Genomic DNA, 26,908 nt, shown 5'->3' with positions numbered 1-26,908 from the left:
AACCTTCTTAATAAAGTCAGTCCAAATCAGTCCTTTGTGGGTTCCATCTGTTCTTAAATCAGACCATGGTCAGGTGGAGCTCTGCTCTTCTTTTTTCCATCATATTTACTCTGATGAGTCGCTCGTTCCGTTGTCCAACAGTAGGGTCATGGCTCACACCAACACAGTTATCATCTTTTTTGCCACCAATAAAAGAATTTTGAATAAATACATTTTTTCTTTACACAAAAAGTCAGAAGGAAGCACTCCAAAAGTAAACATCAGTGGATCCTATCCTGTGTTCATTTGTAAATGTGAAAGTTCTACCCAGATCCCCTCCCAAAAACGCTCTAAATGTAGGACAATCCCAAAATATGTTTATATGTGATTAACAATTTGTCCACATTGTCTCCAGAAAAGAGGTGTCTTAGTTTTGTCGAACTTAGAGTTGACAAATGGAGTTTTAAAAAAATCAGAGGTTCATTTTTCAGATAAATACTTTCCATGTTGGACTTCTGGTCAGTTTATTATTCTCACACACTTGTTCCCAAATTTGGTCTTCAGTCCCAACCAAGGTTCTAATAGTTTTGGATTTTTCATTATAGTTTAGTTTTATTTAGTTTTGACTTTTTTTTCTCTAATTCAGTTAGTTTTAATTCATTTTTAGAGCAGGTTTGCTAGTTTTTATTAGTTTTCATTAGCTTTTGTTTTTTTCTAAATGCTTAGTTTTAGTTTTTTTCTCTTCTTCTCTGTCATCGTATTCAAATAAATCCCAGACAGGACTCTGCTGCTTTCTCCCAACATTAGTCTCCATGTTTCCAGGTAGAGTGGGGACCAGAAGACGACTGGAAACCAAGTGACGGACTGTGAAGTGTCGTACAGTGGAGCTAAAACTGATGGAGGGAAATAAATCGATTTCGAATCAATCTGACATTGATGAAAACGAAAACGAAGGGAATTTTATCCATAATTTTTATCCGTTTTAGTTAGTTTTGTAAACACACAATACAGTTTCAGTTACTTATCATTTTTTCTTTTAATTATAGTTTTTATTTATTTCAGTTAACGAAAATGTTTTTTTCAATTCTAGTTTTTGTCATTTTGTTAGTTTTCATTAACAATAATAAGCTTGGTCCCCACATTCCTTTCCAAAGGTGGAGGGCTTGTGTCTGTACTCACACACAGTAGGACTGGGGCAGCCCGCACATGGCTCCATACTTGGACAGGAAGCGGTTCTCCAGGTCGATGACCGTCTCACCGATCTTCTCATCCTTGGTCAGCATGTCATGGTCGTACAGCATCACCCGGAGGTCCTTCTCCAGCGGGAGCGAGCAGGTGAGTTCGAACATCCTGAAAAAACAAACAAAACACACAAACACGGCTGTCAAACTCAGTTTAGTTCAGGTTCCACATTCAGCTCAATTTATTCTCCAGTGGGCCGAACCAGGACAATAATAGCACAATAGCCTATAAATAATGACAACTCAAAATTTCTCTTTGTTTTAGTGCAAAAAAATAACATTAAATTATGAAAATATTTACAAACTTTCCAAACAAAAGAGTAAATGTGAATAACCTGAAAAAACTTTTTTTTTCCTGTGTGTTGTTTATTTCCGTGGAGGTATTTCCATCAGCTTTTATTGGCTTCTATCGTCTTCTGCACAACAGTGTTACTGGTATGATATATATATATACATATATTTATATATATATATATATATATATATATATATATATATATATATATATATATATATATATATATAGTTTTTTTTTTTTCTCTTGCTGTCTATGATGTGAAAATAAATACAAGTCAAAACTACACTAGTTGCTTTTTCATTGACCCTCAAATTGCGTGAATATAACTTGTGCATAAAAATTTGCCTAATGGGGAACGACAATTTCATCAAAACTCTCTTTGAAAAGTTGTCTTTTCGGGTGTAGTGAAATTGGTATATTGCACAAAACTGCAATGGAAAGACCATTTTGCACAACTAGAGTCATGTAAAAAAACAAACAAACCAATAAACAAAAAAAACAGATGTTGATGGATGTTAGAACAAGGGAAGAAGAAGAGTTTCAAACTCATGTTCTTTCAGGTTCCACATTCAGCCTGATTTGATCTGCAGTGGCCCCTGAACTAAAACCACACATTTGACTGATTATATCTTCAATTAAATTTTTGCATTTTGCAAATTTATCCCGCGGGCCAGATTGGAACATTTGGTGGGCCGGTTTTGGCCCACGGGCCCCATCTTTGACACCCCTGATCTAAAATAAACAGAAACAGAAGGAGCTGTTCTTCTGTGAAGTTCCAAAGCCTGTAGTCTCCACGTGTAGCATCTGGACGACAGACTGTATGTGAGTAAATCATTGTTAAATACCCTACGAATCACAAAGTGATTGTGTTTGGTCATGTGATACGAAAGTGGACACCAGGGGATGTTTTGAGGTAGGGCTGCACAATAGAACAAAACCTCATTTCACAAGGAAAATATGTGTTTCATATCGGACAGTGATGGTGTGTAAATAAGTCAACACAGTTCATAGAAAATGACAAGATAGACTCAGTAAATAAAAGGTACTCCTCCTATAAATACACAAATGCCAGTTTTGCTTAAACAAGGTCCAAAACATCACATATTAAATATTAACAAATAGTAATAGATGATAATAATAATGGATTAGATTTATATAGCGCTTTTCTATGAACACATACTCAAAACACACACAGTGGATCCATTATTCATTCACTCTCACATTCACACTCTGATGGAGTTAAACTACATCTGTATCCACTAGGGTTGGGAATCTTAGTTGTAAGGCCGATATGATACACATCTCGATACGGCATCTCCGATCCGATATATTAAAGATACGTGTGTGGCATCTCACAATGCGATACGATTCACACCCAAGTCACGATACAGAGCGATTACACACATTCTGATTCAACACATTCATTCTAGTAATATATATATATATAAAAAATTTATTTATTTATACTGTATGTGCAGTACAATTCAATGAGCTTGATTACTTATTTATCAAATAAGACCATGACTTGTTACAAAGTGGCTTTAGTTCAGTTTCAGAACACGTGCCTCACATACAGTCAGTGAAAAAGTTAGGACTTTGTTTCCTAAAGTCGTTTCTCTTCATGTTTCTCACACTCAACTTCTTACTCCCTCGCTGAATTAATTTATAATGTAATGTATTTGTAATGTACATAAAACCGAAAAAGTTCTGTTACTTTAAGAGACACCTGCACAAGGTATTCTGGGATGCACTGTTGGATCTGTATGACACTGTTAAAGGAAATATCTCCAGTATGAACAGCAGTATTTAATGCAGTTCATATAGTAAAAAGTACACATTCACAAACTACATGTGTTCACCTCCTTCTATGTCTGCCACATTCACATACAGACGTTACAGTATTCATGGGCGGGGCTTGTGCCACAGTCCATCCACAGAGCTCAGACTGTTAGTGTACAGTGTACACATCCGCAGCGCATGTTAACGTGGGTCTGAAGGAAAGAAAAACTTTACTCAAATAAATAGGAACACTTTTGAATGCAAGTACAAATATATTCTATTGAACAGATCGAATTTTATCGATACAAACATTCAATAACCGATGCATTGCGATACCATTCCAAAGTTTTCATTCACTCGCAGCTTCTCTGCCGGTGCACTCGGATCATGCACATGCGTGTCGGATAATCTTCCCATCCCTAGTATCCACAGCTGCCCTGGGGCAGACTGACAGAAGTGTGGCTGCCAATCTGCGCCTATGGCCCCTCCCACCACCACCGAACATTCATACACCAGTGTGAGTAGCAGCACTGGAGGCCAGGAGGGTGAAGTGTCTTGCCCAAGGACACAACAGCACATGACAGAGCAGGATTCGAACCGCCAACCCTTCGGTTATTGGACGACCCACTCTACCATCTGGTCCTCAGAGGGGGCAGTCGTCCATTCCTCCACTTTCCACAGTATCATTAAGACAAAAAAACTAAACAAAAAACACACTGATGACCAATATTTTCCTGATTATTTCTTCAACCCTTTCATGTCTGACATCTACATTTGTGAACACACAGTTGAACTCATTTTCCAAAGGGTTCTAAATGTAATATTCTCCAAACCACAGGGGGGCAGTCTGTACAGACCCTCAGGCATAAAAACAACTAAAGGCTCATCTGAGTTTAGAATGTGGACTGATCTGGGATCTGCTAAAGTGAACCTCCTCAGACCCAGACATGGGTTTACTGTGCACGTTTGTGGACAAGAGTTTCACAGATTTATACAAAAATTTAAAATAAAAAAACTGTCCACTGCACAGGACATTCCATAAAAAAAAAAAAAAAAACAAAACATCTGAAAAAACTGTTGCATCATGATGTTTCCGATACCGGCAATTACCGAATAAAAAAAGCCCAAACTTGTACTTTCCTGGGTCTCAGGAGGTTAAATATCTTCTTAATGAAACTATATATATATTTTTAAAACTTTCTAAATGCATTTCAACTTTAGCCTAATTTTGTGAAATAAAATCAATCTAAAAAAAAAAAAAACTGGATACTTTTTTTTCATAACTCATGTATGAAAGGGTTAAAGTTAGATCAAAGTCAGTTACAGGTAAGGGAAAACACTGGCAGACATTAAACTGAACATTAAACTGTTCAGTCTGTATTCTAGGCATCAGTGATTTTGTATTGTTTTGTTTTCAGACAGTATGTTCCCTCAGATGGACATTTCAGGTTGAGGTCTAATCAGCTGTGGTCCACTGTCAGCTGATTCCAACAGTTTAGAAAACATCCTGTTGGTCTCACTTGTTTGTGTTTAAGCTTCTACATTTTCTCCTTTCCTTCCTTCAACCCTCTGCTCCAGATCTTTATTGTCTCTGCTGTATGAGAGTGTGACTCATCAACTAGACTCTGTTCGATGTCAGAGTTTGACTGATGAACGGACGTCACAGCCTTCAGAGCAGAGTGTGTTCAGACGCAGTGATCGGTGTGAGCGCAGCGACCCCTACTGGTGACACAAAGAGGTGAGACACAGAGGAGCTGCAGATGAAGAGAGAGAGAGGGAAAGTGAACAGATAGTAATGAACACGTGGAAGAGGCCGTCAATCTGTCAACCTGTCGGCCGAGCTCGTCCAGTCTGACTCCACTTCATGGGATCTTTTCATGGAACATTTCGCCTTTCGTTTTCAGTCTGAGTAACGTGTTTGGGCTGGACACAGAACATCCACCCATCGTTTAACATGTTAAATGGCGATGTCAATAGCCTTTTTACTTCGGGGCACTTTGGAAGAGTGTGTGCAGCGCTCTGGCCTGACTTTCACACACTGACATTCTGCTAATGCATCCACTAAATTCAGTGTTTGCTGGTTTGTCAGGCAGTTACTTGTTACCTTCTTCTGTGCAGTTACCTGTTGAAACTACGACTCTTTATAACCTGGGGGGACAGAGCTTTTTCTACTGCTGCCCCAATCCTCTGGAACTCCCTCCCACCTACCATCTGACACTGCTCCAACCTCAACACCTTCAAATCCCTTTTAAAAACTCACTTATTTAAGATTGCTTTTAATGTTTAACTGTTTTATATTTATATACCTGCCTTCTGCACCTGCTTTTATCTGTTTTTAATGTGCTTGGTCTCCGTTTTTATCTGCTGTACGTAAAGTGTCTTTGAGTTCTATAAAAAGTGCTATACAAATAAAATGTATTATTATTATTAATATTTTGAGCCATTATAGCAGTAAGAGTTTTCTCTACAGGAAGGACATGTCCTAGTCTCCCATGTGTTTGGATTTATTTTAATAATAGGTGTGTGTGTTCCAGTCAGATGCATAATTGTGTCTGTAAAATCCTTCTGGTCCATGTTCAGTGATGCATGACTCAGTTCCTGCAGTAAAACAGTCAGATCCATCATCTATAAATGGATCCTTTATCCTGATCATGTCTGTAACTAAGTCTGAACTCTGTTGGATTCATAAGGACATGACTGACTCAACTGGAAAGGAGGTCCATTAAAGACACTAATCTGATGAAAAAAACACCAAACCTGAGTAAATCAGACCTGTTTAGGTGATCAGTTGGATAGTCCGTTCACTTCTCCATGGAATGGATCAGTGTTCAACCTTCTCAGTTGTCCTTCAAATTGAACATGTGTCCCTCCTCGTAGATTCTACAGCTGATAGATTTGATGGATAAATCTAGTGTGTTGAACAGATTTACACCAGTAGAATCTCCAAGGTGGACCAGAATGTTCTGTTAGATTTGCAAAGTCCAACCTAAGGATTGGACTGGATTTTCCACCATGATATTCAAATGAGTTCAGGTCAAAGGTCATGTTTGGTCATTCTATGGAGCTGCAGACAGATTAAAGGCACTATTTCACTATTATATGAATGAATGATAGAAAAGTGGATCCAACTGCATCAGAGCTAGGATGGGATTTAGAGGAAATAGTGGTGGTTGAAGGTGATGTCAAATGGAGCTGAGGTCAACATCTGCAGGTTTAGAGAGTTGGACCAGATCAATATATGGAACCAGAAGATGGATCCAACTAGGAATCAAACAGACAACTGTGTATGAGGAAGTCTAGGACAGGTAGGACAGGTAGGACAGGTAGGACAGGTAGGACAGGTGGGACAGGTAGGACAGATAGGACAGGTGGGACAGGTGGGACAGGTGGGACAGGTGGGACAGGTAGGACAGGTGGGACAGGTGGGACAGGTAGGACAGGTGGGACAGGTAGGACAGATAGGACAGGTGGGACAGGTGGGACAGGTAGGACAGGTAGGACAGGTGGGACAGGTGGGACAGGTAGGACAGGTGGGACAGGTAGGACAGGTAGGACAGGTGGGACAGGTGGGACAGGTGGGACAGGTGGGACAGGTGGGACAGGTAGGACAGGTGGGACAGGTAGGACAGGTAGGACACACAGCCTTACCCTCTGACCAGCCCTGGAACATACAGACACAAGTCCATTAAAACCAAACATGTGCTGTGATTATTGTTAGGTTTTTTTGGCCATTATTTAAGTTTATTTTCTCTTATGCCTTCCTTACTTTAGGATAACTGTATATGTCACGCCTGCTCATTCATCCTTTCTTTTACTGCTCACTCCTTTCACCTGTTACTCATCAGTCTCACACACCTTTCCTCATCACCCACACACTATTTAATTTCTCTCTTCTCCGCTCTACTTGTCGGTTTGTTTCTTGCTACCACCTCATGCTCACCCTCCACCAGCTCCCCAGTCGGCCAGATACTGCTGGAACACCCTCCGTTTGTGAGACTTTGGATTTTGTCTGTTTGTACTTGACACACGTTCCTGCCTTGTCTGCAGCATTTGCTGTCTGTATGTTTTTTGGACTACGCGTGTCTAGTCACGCTCCTAGCTTTGTTTTCTCAGCTCAATAAAGAACCTTTGCCTGCACCTTTAAGTCTGCTTGTGGGTCCTTATTCCCCCGTGACAATATAATGAATGAATATATGCTCTTAGTCCTGTCACTACTGTCAGTGCTAATGCTTGTGTTTGCATAGACCAGGGCTGTCCAACCCTGGTCCTCCAGAGCCACTATCCTGCATGTTTTAGACGGATCCCCCTTTCAACACTCACGATTCAACACGTCTATCATGAAGCTTCTGCAGAAGACCGTCAGGTGGACTGGAAGAGGGAAACATCCAAAAGATGCAGGATATTAGATGTGGAGGACCAGGACTGGACAGCCCTGGACTACAGCCTGAAAACATGGGGAAGGATGAGATAAGACTTTACTGATCTCACCATGTGGGAAATTACACAGCTGGTGGCAGGAAATGCTAAACTTAAGTTCAGGGAATATGGGGTTAGGCTGGTGTCAAAATATTTGTGTGCATAAGATAGAAATGTGTGTCTATAATAATGTGTGCAAACTGTTGAATGAGTTCAGTCGTACATTAAATGTATTGTGTGTATTTTATCAGAATATGAATGAATAAGTTTTAAAATCAAGAATTAAAAACAGGAAATGAAACTTTATGATTGTTCTTTCTTCATCACTAATACAAATTCACCAACGTGACTCTACTGTTGTAAATCGGTCTCCACTTCACAGACATTATTTCTGGAGCAGAGGATCCATGGATTCACAGACTGACCATGAGGTCAGGTTCCTTCTCTGTGGCGGCAAGATGGCTGACGAAGGAGCATGGGAATGTTTTACAGATAACATTATATCAGAACAACGGACTAATGGTTGGATTGGACCTGGTTTCATTGTCTGACTTGGTCGTCCATCTTGAACAGTGATCCTGCCTGAGCTAACTGTGGAAAAAGAACCTGAACTCTTGGTCAGTCTGTGGAATCCACTGACTGATCTGAAATGGTGTTGTAATGTTACACCAGTTCTTATGGCATTTGGTGTGATGTACGTACGTATTTTCGTCCTTTCACATGTTATTCAACGTCATTCGATTGTGTGTCAATTTACGCCCAGATCCCCAGTTCACATAACCCTAACCTCAGTGTGACGCATCGATTCAGGTTGGATGGGGCTGATAATGGTGTGAACATACACACAGAAAATCATATAACAAAACATACATCGGGGAAACGGGACAATCTTTTAACAAAAGGAAAAAAGAACACCAAAAAGAATGCGAAAAGGAGACAGTGGGGCGATTCACACAGACTCAAAAGGAAAAAGCAGAACAGGAGGACCTAAAATCAGCCATCACGGACCACTGCAGAAGACACAACCACATCATGGACTGGGACAAGGGCACAATCTGAACATCTGAAACAAACAAATTCAAACGTTGGATCAAGGAGGCGACAGAGATCAGGAAGCGGGCGAGCGGCGCCATCAACTGGGACGAGGGGGCGTACACCCTCTGCACACCTGGGATTCCCTCCTCCAGAGACCACCCAAGGGGGAGGAGGCGCGGTCGGCTCGACGGGCTCTGATTGGTCCGTCGAGCCGACCAGCTGATAAATGACACATCAGCCGCACGTTGGATGACGCTTCTGAGGAAGACGGGAGTCACAGTGGAAACTGTCAAGCAGGTAACATCTAAAAACTATACCTTGTCTGAACAAAAGAAAAAAAGAAAAGTATAAATACACGCGGAAAGTTTATAATGCGTACATAAAACATGCCAATTAAAACAGGGTTGCTGCAGGTATCAGCAAATCTAATTTAATGCTTTTTAATGTCACTTGAAACAAATTTAATGCCCATGTCCAACTGCAGATACACTTTTCTATATAGCTTTATGACAGTTTACCATCCACAGGCTTTAACAGGTTCTCAATAGTTCCTCCTCCAGTCACTTCTGCTGAAACAGGCATTTTCCCTTTTTTCCCACATTTGCTAATATTCCCTCTGCTCTTTCGCCACGGCATGAGCACGGTCACAGCATGTTGCACTCCAAGCATCCGGTGTTGTGACTTCATGTATCGGCCATAAACAACAGACAATTAAAGGGTTCAGCCTGTCAGTCATCACACTATACTTCCCATCAAAATTACTAAATGTTTATATAATCAAAATAAATCGTGAATAACAATGCTTTTTTCCATCATGTGTATTACATTTTTTAATGCCTCTGGACATCAAATTTAATGCTTTTTAATTCCATTTAAGGCCTTAATTTTCACAAAAATCTATTATACTTTTAATGCTTTTTAATGACCCGCAGAAACCTGTAAAAGTGGCGTGTACATTTACACAAGTCATGATATCCCATTGGAATCCATGGATCCTCTGCTCCAGAAATAATGCCTGTGAAGTGGTGACGTATTTTTGACAGTAGAGTCACGTTGGTGAATTCATATTCATGATGGAGAATGGTAAAGTTTCATTTTGTGTTTGTAATTCTTGATGTCCAAACTTATTCATTCCTATTCTGATGAAGGGAAGGGAAGATAGAAAAGAGAGAAAATCAGAAACACACATGTGACTAGAAGTGGGTGATATATATCGCCTACGATACTATCGTAAATGTTGAGTTGATGATGTGCAGTTTTACATTATCGAGTATTCATACTGTCTCCAAATGAAAACAAATGGACGGTACATAGACGGTAAAGGAGAGGTGCATGAAAGTCCTCATTGGCTGAATGCATGCCTCAGAAGCCACTCAGCAGACAGGATTCAGTCTGGTGACTCGGCAGCACCCAAAACACAACATGGTCTCACATGGAGGAAATCTGCAGGAGTCTCCAGCCTCAGCGAATGATTTCACAGCAGACGTGAGTCCACCACACTAGCCTGGAAATGGTTTGGTTTTGACCAGACTGATGTCGGTCAAAATGACGTTATACGCAGCTGGGGTGGCGTAAAGGGGGGTAAACGTGACAAATTCATGTGGAGGGGGTCCGGAGGATACAGGTTAGAAGTTGTGAAAATTTCATGTAAGATCCACTGTTTAATAGAGGAATAGAAGCCGGGAGTCGGATGTTGAAAGCATGATAGGTTTCACTGTCGTTTCACCCCAGCATTGGTTACGTTAATTATGGACCGCACACCCACATCTATAACTACCTCCCCCCCCCCCCCCCCCCCCCCATGTTTTGCAGAAGATGTATGCAGCAGTTAAAAAACAAACCAGCTGTTGTTTTGAAGTGCTGTGTCTATCCATAGATGTCCTGGTAAGCAAGTAGAGTTTAACAGCATTTTTTGTATAAAAAAAAAAAAAAAAAAAAAGAGAGAGAGAAAGAAATTCACATTTCAAAGGATATCATGAGATTATCGTTATCGTAAAATGAAAAAAAAAAAAAAAATCAAGATATTTTTGTTTTGTCCATAACACCCACCCCTACATGTGACACAAAATATAAAGAGAAGAAAGAAAAATCTGCTATTTATATACATTTTTATATAAATTTTTGTTTCAATTTAAATACTATATACATATACATTATGATTGCACATGGTGTGGTGTGTGTGTGTGTGTGTGTGTGTGAACTGTTCTACAGTCTGATGGCTGTGGGGAGGACAGACCTACAGTATTGCTCCTTCTTCTGTGTCAGGGAATTATACATCATATGTTTTGGCCAGTGACATTAAAAATGACCTTGCAGTGCAGTTTTCAGTTGGACAGTGAGAAGGAAAACCCTCTGAACACTGTGTGTGTGTGTGTGTGCTTTATGACCACGAAACATGTATTATAATTGAGTGACAGACGAATGATGATACGATGCTTCCTCAGAGCATGGAAATGATAAAGGATGTTTTGGTCTTCTACAGTTTTCAAAGTTCTGAAACATATATTACAACAGAGGTGTCAAACTCATTTTAGTTCAGTTCCACATACAGCCCTAATATGATCTAAAGTGGGCCGGACCAGTAAAATAATATAAATAACAGGATAAAAACTTAGAAATAATGTCAATAGCAAAATATTCTCTGTTTTTGAGTAAAAAAAAGTCAGATTCTGTAATGAAAATGTTTACATCTACAAACTGTACTTGAACATAACATGAACAAATATGAACAACCTGAAAATTCTGAAGAAAAATAAGTGCAATTTTAACAATATTCTGCCTCAGTTTATCATTTACACATGTACATTAGAACTTACAGATCACAGTGGATCTACAAACACACCAAAAACTGAATAACAGGTAGAATATTATTAAAATTCCACATACTTATCTTAAGACATTTCAGGTTGTTCATATTTGTTCTGGTTGTTCACATTTTTTGTAAAAGGGCTAGTCTAAATGTAAACATTTTTATGCATTTGCCTTTTTTTAACACTAAAACAAAGAGGAAAATTTGTGCTTTTCATTATTTATTGGTTATTATGATAGTATTTTACTGGTCTGACCCACTTTAGGTTGAACTGACCTAAAATGATTTTTACATCCTTAATTGTTAATATATTCAGTATAGTTTTTACATTTCACACATTCATCCCATGGGCCGGATTGGACCCTTCGGCGGGCCAGTTTTGGCCCCCGGGCCGCATGTTGCATTACAAGGTTGATTGTTTATAATATATTTAAGTAACTGTTTTACACTTAAGGGACTTAAGCAACAACAGACTATATTCATGTATAAAGCTATTGAGTGTGACAGCTTTTTTTTTGTGTGTGTGTGTGCTATTATTATTATTATTTTTCTCTTACACAGTTTTTTGTGTGTGTGCAGTGAGGTTAGTTTACATTTTATTGTGCAGTTAGTGTGGCATGTGTTGATGTGTTATGTATGTTTGTCTACTGGAAATCAATAAAAAGCCAAAAAAAAAAAAAAAAAAAGCGGTTTTACATCAAATGGTATCTAGGGAAATTCTCCTTCACATTCTCATCCAAATCTTATATTGCAGAGATATTGTAGACACAGAATCGTATGATCGACTTTTTTTCCAACATCTTCCACTTGCAAAGTAAATGTTTTCAGATTGAATACGTACTTTCCAAAGACAGGGTCCAGTGTACAGGGGATGTAGTTATCATGATCATTGATGCTCTTCTTCCCCAGAGTGATCTTCACGTACGGATCACACTGAAAACAGGACAAAAACAGACATGAAAGTGATGTTTGTTCTTATGTATCTTTCAATATTAACTTTCTGGGTGTTTTTGTACCTTCCCATTGGGGTCTTTGGGCTGCAGTCCATGAGCCTGGATGACGTAGACCCGGACCAGACAGTCCTCGATGCCGTTGGGCGGGAGTTTTCGGAACTGTCGGGGAGGTGAAGGGGCGGAGGGGTCGTCTGGGAGGGAGTAGATCTTAAACATACCCTGATGAAAGAGGAAGAGGGGTGGAGGCAGAGGTGTGTATTGGCAAGAATCTGGTGATACGATACAAATCACAATAGTAGGATCACCATACGATATATTACGATATATCATGATACTGTTAAAAAGGCCATTCTTATTTGTTTCTTTTTTTAAATGATTATTTCCTTGAAGAACTGAATTACACCAGAAATCTGCACAAAATACTAAACACATTTTTATTTGATCACAACAGGATCTAATGCTAAAACTAAGCATTAAAACTTAAATTATGTTTTACACTTAGGCTTAAGTTTAAGCAGTTTCAGATCCTGTTCAAATGTTCATATTCTACTAGTTCAGAACTAACATAAGAACAGTATTTGAGTTCAATCCCAACAAAGGAATTAACATTATTTAATAAAATAGTGTTAAATAATAATAAATAAAATATAAACAAAAAAGAAAAACAAAAAACAAAAATGAACCTCCACAATATCTGCATTTGAATAAATACTGAACCTCCTCAGACCCAACTATAGGTTTTCTGTCTACATTTGTGGACAAGAGTTTCACAACTTTATACAAAAAAAAGAAAAGAAAACTGTCCACTACAAAGGACATTCCATAAAAATTTTAAAAACTGCATCTGAAAAAACTGTTGCATCATGATGTTTCCAATATAGGCACTTATTTCATAAAAAACAAAAAAAGCTGGTACTTAGCTGACATTTCCTGGGTCTCAGGAGGTTAAAAATATCGATACAGTATTGTGAAAAGAAATATCACGATATATTCCAGAGCCGATACTTTCTTACAGCCCTAGTTGGAGATGCAGTCAGAACGACATCATCTACATGTAGCTGCAGTCATGCTGTGATAAGTGAATTCTATTTTTTGTGTGTTCTGAAAAACGCACAAAGCCTGTGTGTGTGTAAACGCAAATATCTAAGATTCTCTGTCTTTAACTTTTATGTTCAACAACTGGTGAAAAACCTGAAAGTGAAATAGTTTTTTATTTTAAAATCAAGTCTTTTTGCTTTACCTTCATATTGGAGACTGATTTCATGAAATCGTGTTGTATGGCATTTGGTGTGTTATCCCTGCACATATTTGTCCTTTTGTGTGTTATTCAATGTCATTTGTAAAGCCCAACTGATTAATCTGCCTGCCAATTAATCGGGCCGATTATAGCGTATCACCCATTAATCAACAACGGCCAATATGTAGCAGATGTATTAAATTTTTTACTGCGTGAAGATTCTGTCGCTCGCTGCTCCTGTGTGTGTGTGTGTGTGTGTGTGTGTGTGTGTGCCGCTCGAACAATGACACTATCACCCCCCCCACACACACAATCACTTAATCACGGACCGCTACACCCCCCCGCTCACTCTGACAAGGATGGACCACTAAAATCACAGACCTGTAATAGTTTTCTCTCCTCTGTTTCAAATCCAGGTTAATGTTAGAGGACATGTAGTCTACGAGGGCCGTTCAATAAGTTCATGGCCTCACCCAGAAATACTGGTTGTTAAAATACAGGATGTTACATTCTTTCGTGATGGGATAGTGATGCTTGAACATCGATGGACCAAGTGCATTGCTGTAAATGGAGATTATGTTGAAAAATAAAATATAAATTATCAGTCTGTGTTGTTCTGTTCTGGGTGAGGCCATGAACTTATTGAACGGCCCTCGTATATAATGTCTGTTATCGTGGACAGAGGCAGTAACTCCAGGTGTAGATTACTGCACAAAGGGAGAGTTGGATTTTCCTTGGTCAGGATATGTACATTCAGTCCAGCTTGGATTTACAAGGAGGACAATTAATACTGAACTAAAACATATAAATGACTGGATACTTTGTGATTACTATTTGATTTTGATGTGATGTGACTGCTGGTCATTTCTTAAAAGGACATTCTGTTTGTGGTGTGTTAAAATGACTGAGTGATATGATTTATCATAGTTTGAGTTTGAGTTTATCATCATCTGAGATGAGTGAGTTTCCGTGACCTTTTGTTACCTGTGTTTTATAACGACGTCTCGTGTGCTCAGATGATGTCATAACGTATAAATGAAGTGATGTGACATTTTCCAACATAACAATGCAGAACACAATAAACAACACATCAGGACATGATCTAAAGTTACAATAAGAAAGAAAATTCGACAGAAGAGTCATAATGTCTACAATAATGCTTTGCAGAAGGATGACTGAACTAAATTACACCAAGGAGACAAAAGCTTGTACCTTAAACTCCCCCACCACAGATGGATCTTCTCCTTCATCTTGAGTCTTTCCTCTGTACAGTTTGAAGGTTTGACAGAAATCCGACAGACCTTCAAAACCCTCCACCTTCTCTAGCTCCCGGTCAAACACCTGCACAGATGAAGAGGAGGACTGGATTAGATCACAAACAAAGGGACAAGGAATCAGACGGATGGAGCGACGCCTCGGTTTCATAAAACAGATATGAAATGTCTTTTTTTGGTTTGTTCATAAAAGCTGAAATAGTTTAACCCCAGAACACCAAACGTATCATATTTGATCCATGAGTTTTGAAGCCCTCTACATGAGAAGTGTGGCTTTTTTTTTTTCCTGAAAAACCTGATGTATACAATTAGATACATGCAATACACAGATAATCCACCAGGGGGAGGAGTTCATTCACCAGAGACCTTTCCAGTGACACTACAAGACTGTCTTTTTTTTATTGTGATAGTCAACAAGACAATGTAGACAGAAAAACAACAATGCATAAACAAAGGGAAAATCAAACAAACAAACAAACCAAAAACAACAACAACAACAACAACAACAACAACAACAACAACAACAACAGAGTATTGACAAACAACAACAACAACAACATATTACAATGAAAAAGATCATAAATGTAAAGAGCAACTAAACAATATAGCTTGGTTAGGGGTGATAGGGAAAAGAGGAAGAGGGGAGTGTGAATGAAAGAGAGAAAAAGAGGGGGGGTGAGGGGGAAAATAATAATTGTTGTAATAATATAAAAATATATAATAATAATAATAACACCAGTAGCCTAATTTGTTAGTATTATTGTACAAGACTGTCATTAATGAGGAAGGAGGAAGAACTGGGACCATTTAGCAAAGGAATTAACAATTTGTTAGACATGTTTGTGTTCTATTATGTTTTTGTTTGTTCAGAAATAATAATATTTGAGCTTTGAGACCCGATGTATCAAATATGATACAAAATTGAAACTCATACATGGAAATTGATATCTGAAAAACATTTTTTGGGTTGTTCAGAACAAGGTTATTATCATTGACGAAAACTAATGACATGATGAAAACTAGAATTGAAAAAACATTTTCGTTAACTGAAATAAATAAAAACTATAATTAAAAGAAAAAAATGATAACTAACTGAAACTGTATTGTGTGCTTACAAAACTAACTAAACGAATAAAAATTATGGATAAAATTTCCCTCGTTTCTGTCTTTGTCAATGTCGGATTGACACGAAATCAATTTATTTTGCTCTAGCAATTTTAGGTAGCGGCACCATACGACACTTTATGGTCCGTCACTTGTGTTCACTTGTGGTTTCCAGTCGTCTTCTGGTCCCCACTCTACCTGGAAACATGGAGGCTAAAGTTGGGAGAAAGCAGCAGAGTCCTGTCTGGGATTTATTTGAATACGACCAAGATACAAAAAAAAAAAAAATGAACTAAAACTAAACATTAACAAGAAAACCAAAACTAATAAAAACTATCAAACCTGCTCTAAAAACTAATTAAAACTAACTGAATTAAAGAAAAAAAAAAAAGTCAAAACTAAATAAAACTAAACTATAATGAAAAATCCAAAACTATTAGAACCTTGGTTCAGAAGGACCAATAAAGGCTCCAGTTTCAAAGAACTAGAATTTTCTGTCAATGATTTAATGGTTCAGACTTTACAGGGTTAATATTCTGGTTGTAACTAACATACTTTTATTAAGAGGTAAGAAAAGATGAGGAACAAGAAAAGGTCTGGTGATGACCTTTAGGCCAGACTGTATTCACGCTCATACATAAACCACAATCATGGCTCTTTTTTACAGCTTCTTCCATGTTGCCAACCGAACACACACACATTATTGTGTATGGCATCATAGCTGAGTTCAGGCCAGTGTAATTGCACTGGTGCTGAATTCAACCCAGAGCCAAAAGCCACTCAACGCTGTATTTCCCTCAAACTGCAGGGACAATGTGTGTGTCTGTGTGTCTGTGGGCAGGGACTATGTGTCAAAAGCACAAAAAGATTCATTTGTTTTCATTAGCACTGGCTTTTTACACCAGTAGTGCACATTCCGTCATTCTTTCCCTATCAGAGGAATGACGCTGAAAAAGAGGCGATGAGCGGGCTGGAAACATTCATTCACTTCAGAGTCAGACTCCTTAAACTATGGAGCTATCAAAGATGAGGAGGGGGTGGAGGGGTGAGGCAGAGGGAGGGGGAAGAGAGGTAAGGATGGAAAGAGGGAGGACAACGACGGGACTCCAGAATAAACCAGTACAGGCTCTGAGTCAGTCCAAGATGATAAAACTACATAAACGGATGTACTTTAATAACACATACAGCAGACAGCTGTTCCATTAAACCACCAGGGTTGGGTTTGGGTTAAACAGACCAAGTGTACATCGAATGAGGCTTCATTTGAAAGGGAAAAGCATAGTTCCTGTGTGGCTGAAACACCACCTACACTACCACTGCAGGAGTGTTACTTCACAATGTCTGCTTTTTTCTGAGAAGCATAACTCAAACCTCAACCATGGGAAGAATTTGTTAATATGTATGTTATTAGACTTCACTTTTGTCAAACACTCTGCTTTGAATAATTAGTTCAATTCCTAAAATGCACCTGTGAGTGAATAAAAAGATATTCAATAAAATAGTAGCATGTAATTTTCGTGTCCTGTTGACTGTGTTACATACAGATTGAAATAATATAAAAATGGGTTTTATCTGAAAAATAGTTTCTCTTCTATCTCAGTAAATACTTCTTTTTAAAACAGACCCAAAGTGCTTCCAAACCTGCTTCAGAACATTCGTCTACATCTGGGTGGAATTTTTAGCCCCTCTGTCCTGTTTTTAGGACCAGTTTCATAGAAACACCCACATCCGATATTACAGTAACACTACAGGGGTCCGGCCCAGTCTGCATTCAGCATTCTGACAATTTGGTCCACGGGAAAATATAGTTGAATAGCCCTGATCTACATGGTCAAAGAATTCAATTACATTTCTCTCAGAAAGAGGCTAATATTAAAATATAATTGCCACAAAAATGTCTTTAAGGGTTAAATCTGACTGTCTACTCTGTCACAGTGGATCAGCAGGTTTTTGGATGTGAACTCATATTATTAACCTCTATGTATTGTTTTGGCATTAATGACTGATCTGTTCTTGCCAGTTCGTTGGACAGTAACTTCATGGTGAAGCTGAAAATGAGGCTTGCACCATTTTGTAAGCAGTGATTTTCAGTTTGTGCTTTCTGTCAGACATGTTCATTCCACACACAGCCTCTTGACAATACAGTCATAGAAATATCTGAAAGTAGGAGGAGTTAGGTTATGAAAACACTGGGATGCCTTCTGTTATTAAAATGAAGGAATACAAATTCTACAGACAGAGACAGAGACAAGAGGGAAACGGAAGGAAGGGAGAGAAGAAGAGTGACAGGACCAGAAACTGACAGAAAAAAAAAAAGGATTTGACTTGAGTTTGATGTAATTTTCCCCGTTTAAATGTGAAATTCACCCCAATTCCTGAAATCATATTAAAACTATCAACGATCTGCTTCCAAAAGGACCAGAGGGACTTCTTTGATGGTTTCTTTCTTCTTCAGATTAGGTTTTGGGTCATTTCCTGTCTTTCTTTACCGGTGGAAAGCGAAGGCTGAAGTGCAAACATTAGAAAGGCAGCAAAAAACAAAAACGCGAGTTGAAACAGATAAAGTCATGTTGTGTCATGAGGGCGTCACTGTGGGCTACGGTGCATGTGGCTCTAATAAACACCATAGAAGAAGTGGACCGTTGTGACGCTGTTTTCCTACAATGGGGGGTCATTTGCTGTCATCTGTTCTCATGTACCTGTTGTCTCAGGTGTCTTGGGCTAATATTGGGGTTAAATGTTACATGCTACCTCAGAAAAGTGTTTCCATTTCCAACTAGAAAAGCACTCGGAGACCGCAGACCTCTGCCAACGCAGATCAGTGCCCCCCCCCCCCCCCCCCCCATCACCACTAAAATGTAATCATTTGTTCCTTGTGCCAGTATCAACATTTCCTGAAATTTTCATCCAAATCTGTCCATAACTTTTTGAGTTATCTTGCACACAGACAGACAAACCAACGCCGGCAAAAACAGAACCTCCTTGGCAGAGGTAATTATTTGCATTAATGCTTTTTCAAAAGCCAAAAACTTTAACCCTTAAAGACCTAGAAATATTTTTGTGATGATTTCCAAATGATTTTTACAATTAACTTATATAACTTATAATATTGTCCTCTACATTTTAAACAGTGACATTTTCCTATATTTAATTTACTGATCATGTACAGTACGGGCCAAAAGTTTGGACACACCTTCTCATTCTTTGCGTTTTCTTTATTTTCATGACTATTTTCATTGTAGATTCTCACTGAAGGCATCAAAACTATGAATGAACACATGTGGAATTATGTACTTACCAAAAAAGTGTGAAATAACTGAAAACATCTCTTATATTCTAGTTTCTTCAAAGTAGCCACCCTTAGCTCTGATGACTGCCTTGCACACCCTTGGCATTCTCTTGATGAGCTTCCAGAGGTAGTCACCTGAAATGGTTTCCACTTCATAGCTGTGCCTTGTCAGGGTTACTTAGTGGAATTTCTTGCCTTATTGATGGGGTTGGGACCATCAGTTGTGTTGTGCAGAAGTCAGGTTGATGCACAGCTGACAGCCCTATTGGACAACTGTTAGAATGCATATTATGGCGAGAACCAATCAGCTAAGTAAAGACAAACGAGTGGCCATCATTACTTTAAGAAATGAAGGTCAGTCAGTCTAGAAAATTTCAAAAGCTTTGAATGTGTCCCCAAGTGCAGTCGCAAAAACCATCAAGCGCTCCAACGAAACTGGCTCACATGAGGACCGCCCCAGGAAAGGAAGACCAAGAGTCACCTCTGATGCTGAAGATAAGTTCATCTGAGTCACCAGCCTCAGAAATCGCAAATTAACAGCAGCTCAGATTAGAGACCAGATGAATACCACACAGAGCTCTAGCAGCAGACACATCTCTACAACAACTGTTAAGAGGAGACTGCGTGAATCAGGCCTTCATGGTCAAACAGCTGCTAGGAAACCACTGCTCAGGAGAGGCAACAAACACAAGAGATTTATTTGGGCCAAGAAACCCAAGGAATGGACATTAGACCAGTGGAAATCTGTGCTTTGGTCTGATGAGTCCAAATTTCAGATCTTTGGATCCAACCGCCGTGTCTTTGTGCGACGCAGAAAAGGTGAACGGATGGATGCTACATGCCTGGTTCCCACCGTGAAGCATGGAGGGGGAGGTGTGATGGTGTGGGGGTGCTTTGCTGGTGACACTGTTGGGGATTTATTCAAGATTGAAGGCAACCTGAATCAGCATGGCTACCACAGCATCCTGAAGTGACATGCCATTCCATCCAGTCTGCGTTTAGTTGGACCATCATTTATGTTTCAACAGGACAATGACCCCAAACACACCTCCAGGCTGTGTGAGGGATATCTGACCAAGAAGGAGAGTGATGGAGTGCTGCGCCAGATGACCTGGCCTCCACAGTCACCGGACCTGAACCCGATCCAGATGGTTTGGGGTGAGCTGGACCGCAGAGTGAAGGCAAAAGGGCCAACAAGTGCTAAGCATCTGTGGGAACTTCTTCAAGACTGTTAGGAAACCATTTCAGGTGACTACCTCTGGAAGCTCATCAAGAGAATGGCAAGAGTGTGCAAAGCAGTCATCAGAGCTAAGGGTGGCTACTTTGAAGAAACTAGAATATAAGAGATGTTTTCAGTTATTTCACACTTTTTTGTTAAGTACATAATTCCACATGTGTTCATTCATAGTTTTGATGCCTTCAGTGAGAATCTACAATGTAAATAGTCATGAAAATAAAGAAAATGCAAAGAATGAGAAGGTGTGTCCAAACTTTTGGCCTGTACTGTACATGTTCATACAAACTTTGAGTAATGGTCATTATATCAAAGCAGAGAAAACTGAAGAAAAAACAAATTTTTTTGAAAAAAAAAAAAAAAAGAAAAAAAAAAAGAACATTATCTGAATATAAAAACAAGTACTGGATCCAGTCTGTTGTCAGTTCCCAGAGTCAGACCCAGACATGGAGAAGCTGCGTTCAGCTTCTATGCTCCACATGTCTGGAACAAACTCCCAGAAAACCTCAGATCAGCTGAAACACTCAGTTTATTTAAATCCAGGTCACAGACCCACCTGTTCTCAGCTGCATTTGAACAGAGTTTGTATTCTTTTAAGCTTAAAGTTTTTATCTGTTTTATCTGTTTATCTGATTTTGTATTGTTTTTTTTGTTTGTTTTTCTCATGCCTATACTTTTTATTGCTTCTGCTGTAATGCTTTTAATATTTTATGTAAAACACTTTGAATTGTCTTGTACATGAAATGTGCTCTAGAAATAAACCTGCTTTGCCTTGCCTTACAACCACTGCCGTTTGTTTGGCTACAAATGATTAAACATTTGAGATCGTAGATGCTTTTGGTCACTGGTGGTGTTTTAGGATTTTGAGGGTCAAACTGTGCATAAAACATGTTTATGGAAACACATACTCTATAAATAACTCTGTTTTTAGGTACTGTAATAGGGACAACTGTGAAAGTTTGGATCTTTTTTTGTGTAATTTTTCTTTATTCCAGTTTAAAGAAATCCTGCCAAGCGAATCTGTTTACCCCTTTGGCAAAGTGAAACCCACCCTTTTGGTGACATTTGGCTTCTTTCTTGCAGGACTGTTTTTTTTTGGGTTCTCTTCATTACAGCACCAAACAAAAGAATTAAACCACACTGCAAAAGCAGCCTCATTAAAGAGAAGGCATATATTCTTCAACCAGAAAAAGCATCATATCAGTGGTGTAATTAGATTCCGCTTGGCTCGTTTTGTTAAAAATAGCCGCCGTAATGAAAAGACTGTAATGGGCTTTAAAATAAGGGGGAAAAAAGCTAAATTTTAAGCATGTTGTGCTTATTATAAGCAACAAAAACAGTCATTTACTAAAACTGAGAAGTTGTTCCAATGGTTTAACTTACAAAATTGGGAAAAACATTGTGTTCTTCTGCTGGGATATTTTCTATATCTATAAATTGTTTTTAGTTTGTTACTGATTAAGTCTGGCTCAGTATTAGCTGGAATACCAGAAGCTAAAGTTAGATGTACTTTCTGAAAATGCAATTATGTCTCCTTTGAAAAAACATGCTGGCATGATTATTTGTCTCTTTCAGGAATTTTTTTTTTTTTCTTCCCAGAAATAAGCCTTTTTTCTTTCTTTTTTAAACTTTCTTAAAACTCCTTTACTGCAGAGAGGTGATGCCTCTGAAAGGCCTGCACTGCAAAAAGGGTTTTGGGGGTTGGTAAATACAAACTATGGAAATCAGTTACATTTTAATCAACAGTAATAGTTAGCCAGTGAAATCTGTTCTGACTGGTTAAAGTCGACCTATTTGTTAACAGTAACAACTGCTACTTAAAATAATATAATAACATCTACCCCATAACATTGTGATGTGTTGGAGGAGCACCTGGGGGGACTTTCCCAGCATGCATTGGGACAAGTAGTTGGGACAGTTTTTATGTGTTTAACAGAGTTCTGAGTTGATAAGAAGTGTTGTTATTATATAGAGCACAGTTCTGGTGTGTTTGACTGTTTGTATGAGTTTTGTTGTTGAATGAATATTTCTGTTCAGTTGCATATTCTTGCACCATGAGCTAAGTTTTTCCTTTGTTTCATTATTCTCTGTAATGGTTCCCCTTACAAGGGGTGGGGGGTGTGGTAAAATACAATGAGAGAGAGAGAGAGAGAGAGAGAGAGAGGAGAGAGAGAGAGAGAGAGAGAGAGAGAGAGAGAGGAGAGAGAGAGGAGAGAGAGAGAGAGAGAGAGAGAGAGAGAGAGAAGGGGGTGTGTGTGTGTGTGTGTGTGTGTACTCTGAGAGGAAATTCGATTGATTTGCTGGACGTATAGAAGAGAAACTGCAACAAAAGTATTGATCTCATCACGCTAGTATCGATCCAATACCAATACACACACACCTTAGTATCAATACTATCAATACTTAGATTGATACTCCCTGCCCTAAATTAAGTAGATTAACATATTCCTATTAACAACTGACAGTTAAAATTACTCACTTTTTATGAGTAATTTGTTGTGTAATCTATTGGGATATGTTAGGTGGAGTTTACCTGATTTCTTTTAGTGTTATAGCTGTTCAATTTAGTCACATTTGACTCCAAATATGGGGTCAAATCTACTCAACCAAAATGAGTGCAAATTGTTCCCTCACTTTTAGATTCTAAAGGTTTGTTTTTACAGTGTGTGCAGCAGTGGGAGGATATGGAAACAGAAACAGAAAGGAGACCAAAAAAAAGGAGGAGGTGGCAGCAGACCTGAGGTGGTGGAGAAAAGGTGAGGACAGGTGGAGTGAAAGCTTTACCTGAGGTCAGACGGAGGCCAGTGAGTGACATGGAATAAGCAAAAGGGCAACGGAGGAGGTGGGAGGGGGAAGAGGAGAAGGAGGTGGCTGAGGGGGGTGAGAGGAAGGTGATGGGGGGGGGGGGGACTGAGGAGGTGGGAGGAAGGTGACGGGATGGGAGGAGGAGGCAGCTGAGGGGGGGTGAGAGGAAGGTGATGGAGGCTGGAAAGGTTGGAAACAGCAGCTCATGTCCCTGTGACAGTAGCAGATCAGACCGCACGGTTCATCAGAAGAAAGAAAAGGAAGAGGAGGAGGAGGAGGAGGAGGAGGAGGAGGAGGAGGAGGAGGGGGAGAGGGGGAAACTGAGGCGAAGAGTCGATGGAACCAGTGGCTCATTGGTCATTTTCACTACTTTCCATCCAACTGTCAAGTGAATTTTGAGCAAAAACTTGAAATGTCGCAAAAGCTAAAAGGTGACTTAGATGTGTTTCCATGGGCCGGGGGTGAACCCATTTAATAGGCTTCCTGAAAGAAGAAATACACCCACCAGAAACATGGAAAGAGCCTTTAAGGGTCAGCGGCGAAGGGGGGAGCTGTTATTGTTCTCTGCTGTGCCATTACAGTTTGGCCACGCTGGCTTTAATGATGACGAGCTCAGAGTAAATACTTGAAAACGTCTAACGTCTTGGCCTTCCTCAGAGCCAAAGTCTCATTTTTTAAATGTTTTTTTTTTTTTTTCTGTGAAATTGATCTTCACATCAAAAAACTAATTTGACGGCCCTTAAACCTTCCAGTAAAAGCTTTTGTGTAATGTTGTCGTTCGGGGAAACAAAAGCTCTATTAAATAAAAGAAAGGACATAGAAGTAATAAAATGGACAGAAAAATAGAGACAGTTTTCAAGGGTTAGTGGTTCTCTACTGTCTCGTTAAAGTTTTGGCCATATTTAAGGGTTTTTTTAAACATCATGACAAACTACTTCTAAACATTTCTGAAAATAAAGATCTTAAGTTTGTTAAGAGCTAATGTGACCATCACTGAAGTCAACAAATATACAAAAATATACAAAAGCACTATTGACCTAAAACCAAAGCACAGACACATGGAAAGAATCCTGTAACTAAGGAGCAAACTGGTGCTGTTCTCTAACCATTTTTGGCCACATTTGAATGTTTTTTTTTGTTTAAAGATGATGCAAAACTCATATAATTTACTTTAAAATGTCTAACCTGACCTTAGTGAATCATTTTGAACAGTCAAAATCTCCTTCCTGAACGCATATTTCATGAAATGGACCGTCAATTGGGTTCAAAAACCACTTCATCTTTCCAGTAAAAGCCTTTTTGCCACCACTTAAGTCATCAAAATATTGATTTCATGCTTGTTCAGCCTTTGGATTCAAACATAGAACAAGAAAACTAATATTGCAGCCGCTGAAGAAAACGAATGTTCTATTAAAGAAGAAAAAGGACATAAAAGTCATACAATGGACAGAAAAATAGAGACAGTTTTCAAGGGTTAGTGGTTCTCTACTGTGCTGTTAAAGTTTTGGCCATATTTAATTTTTTTTTTTGAACATCATGACAAACTACTTCTAAACATTTCTGAAAATAAAGATCTTAAGTTTGTTAAGAGCTAATGTGACCATCACTGAAGTCAACAAATATACAAAAATATATAAAAGCACTATTGACCTAAAACCAAAGCACAGACACATGGAAAGAATCCTGTAACTAAGGAGCAAACTGGTGCTGTTCTCTAACCATTTTTGGCCACATTTGAATGTTTTTTTTTTTGTTTAAAGATGATGCAAAACTCATATAATTTACTTTGAAATGTCTAACCTGACCTTAGTGAATCATTTTGAACAGCCAAAAGCTCCTTCCTGAACGCATATTTCTTGAAATTGACCTTCAATTGGGTTCAAAAACCACTTGGACTTTCCAGTAAAAGCCTTTTTGCCACCACTTAAGTCATCAAAATACTGATTTCATGCTTGTTCACAATTTGGATTCAAACATAGAACGAGAAAACTAATATTACAGCTGCTGAAGAAAACAAATGTTCTATTAAAGAAGAGAAAGGACATAAAAGTCATAAAAGGACAGAGTTAAGGCTGCGACGCTGATGTGAAATGACTTTCAAGGGAGAGGTTAGAGGTCTAATTTAAGAGGAATCAAAAAGGCCAAATTGTGACATGCTTAGTCATTTGTTTGGGCATGAGACAAGAAGACTGACATGTGTTTGGAGTCCTGCTGGAAGAAAAGGTCAGCGTTTGGGCCGAGAGAACTGGGATAAGGGTTGAGCAGAGCGTGGGTGACGGGGCCGGGACCTCCTGGGACGGCCAGACAGACTCTGAAAGACTGAGGACAGACGCTGACGTGATGGCTCCATCAGGGCCTGTTCCCTCCGTCGGTCCCATAGGTGGATGTGGGGAGGCCTGGGCCATCTGACAGCCCAAGGCTCTGTTCACACTGCAGCCAAATGAGCCCCAAATCTGACTTTTGTGCCCATATGTGACCTGGATCTGATCTGTTAAAGACCGTATGAACAGCACTAATCTGACCCAGACCACTTTCATATGTGGTCCTAAATCTGATCCGGACCACTTTCATACGTGGTCCTAAATCTGACCCGGACCTCTTTCATACGTGGTCCTAAATCTGACCCGGACCACTTTCATACGTGGTCCTAAATCTGACCCGGACCTCTTTCATACGTGGTCCTAAATCTGACCCGGACCTCTTTCATACGTGGTCCTAAATCTGACCCGGACCTCTTTCATACGTGGTCCTAAATCTGACCCGGACCACTTTCATATGTGGTCCTAAATCTGATATTTTCCAATGTGACGTCTAAATGTCTGAACGTCCAGGTCGCATTTATCCGAACTTTACGTCATTGAAATGCGACAAACGTCACAGTTCTGCATCCCAGGAGGAGGAGCGGAGGAAAAGCGATGTTGCATTTAATGTGGAATATGAACGAACACACAAAAAAATCTGATTTCACCAAAAAATTGGACCTGCTGTGTGAACGTAATCTTAGACTGTGATGGATCTTCATTTAATACATGATCTGCTTTTCAGAGGGATTGTACATCGTGTCATGAATACATAAATAATAGCTGTGTCAAAACATTCCCACTCAGCTAACACTGAATCTAAATGACCCACTACCAGTGTCATCACAGTATTTTACACACAGTGAATGGGTTTGTACTGTGCCACTAATGTCACCGAAACAGGCCACGATGGTAGTGACTTTATTTCAGTCTGTAATACTTGAACATCTGACTGCACTAAAATGAACTATTTCTGAGTGTAATAACAGTTTGAGTCCGAAAATAAATCAGACGACTATAGTTCAGGTCATTAATGCTGCTGTCATGCCTTCATGATATTGTCAACACTGAAATGTTTGTCCAGACTGACGCGAAAATGCAGAATTTCTAGTCAGAGAACCAGACCATCCATCCACCACACAGTGAGAAGGCCCG

The 26,908-nt window shown here is 39.2% G+C and overlaps 1 protein-coding gene across 1 annotated transcript in view; it reads right to left on the bottom strand.

The window, feature by feature from the left end:
- Positions 1 to 26,908, bottom strand: part of dysf (dysferlin, limb girdle muscular dystrophy 2B (autosomal recessive)) — a 285,908-nt gene that overhangs the window by 33,137 nt on the left and 225,863 nt on the right. The window contains exons 43-46 of the mRNA XM_030162629.1: positions 14,960 to 15,088; positions 12,574 to 12,729; positions 12,399 to 12,490; positions 1,159 to 1,329 (exon numbers count right to left, since the gene is read on the bottom strand). Of these exons, the coding sequence (XP_030018489.1) occupies positions 1,159 to 1,329; positions 12,399 to 12,490; positions 12,574 to 12,729; positions 14,960 to 15,088 (548 nt within the window). The remainder of the gene's footprint in view (positions 1 to 1,158; positions 1,330 to 12,398; positions 12,491 to 12,573; positions 12,730 to 14,959; positions 15,089 to 26,908) is intronic.

This window comes from Sphaeramia orbicularis, chromosome 18 (genome assembly GCF_902148855.1).
Source record: "Sphaeramia orbicularis chromosome 18, fSphaOr1.1, whole genome shotgun sequence".
NCBI classification, from domain to species: domain Eukaryota; kingdom Metazoa; phylum Chordata; class Actinopteri; order Kurtiformes; family Apogonidae; genus Sphaeramia; species Sphaeramia orbicularis.
Note: the sequence above shows the minus strand (reverse complement) of the source record. Positions and strands in the feature narration are given on the sequence as shown.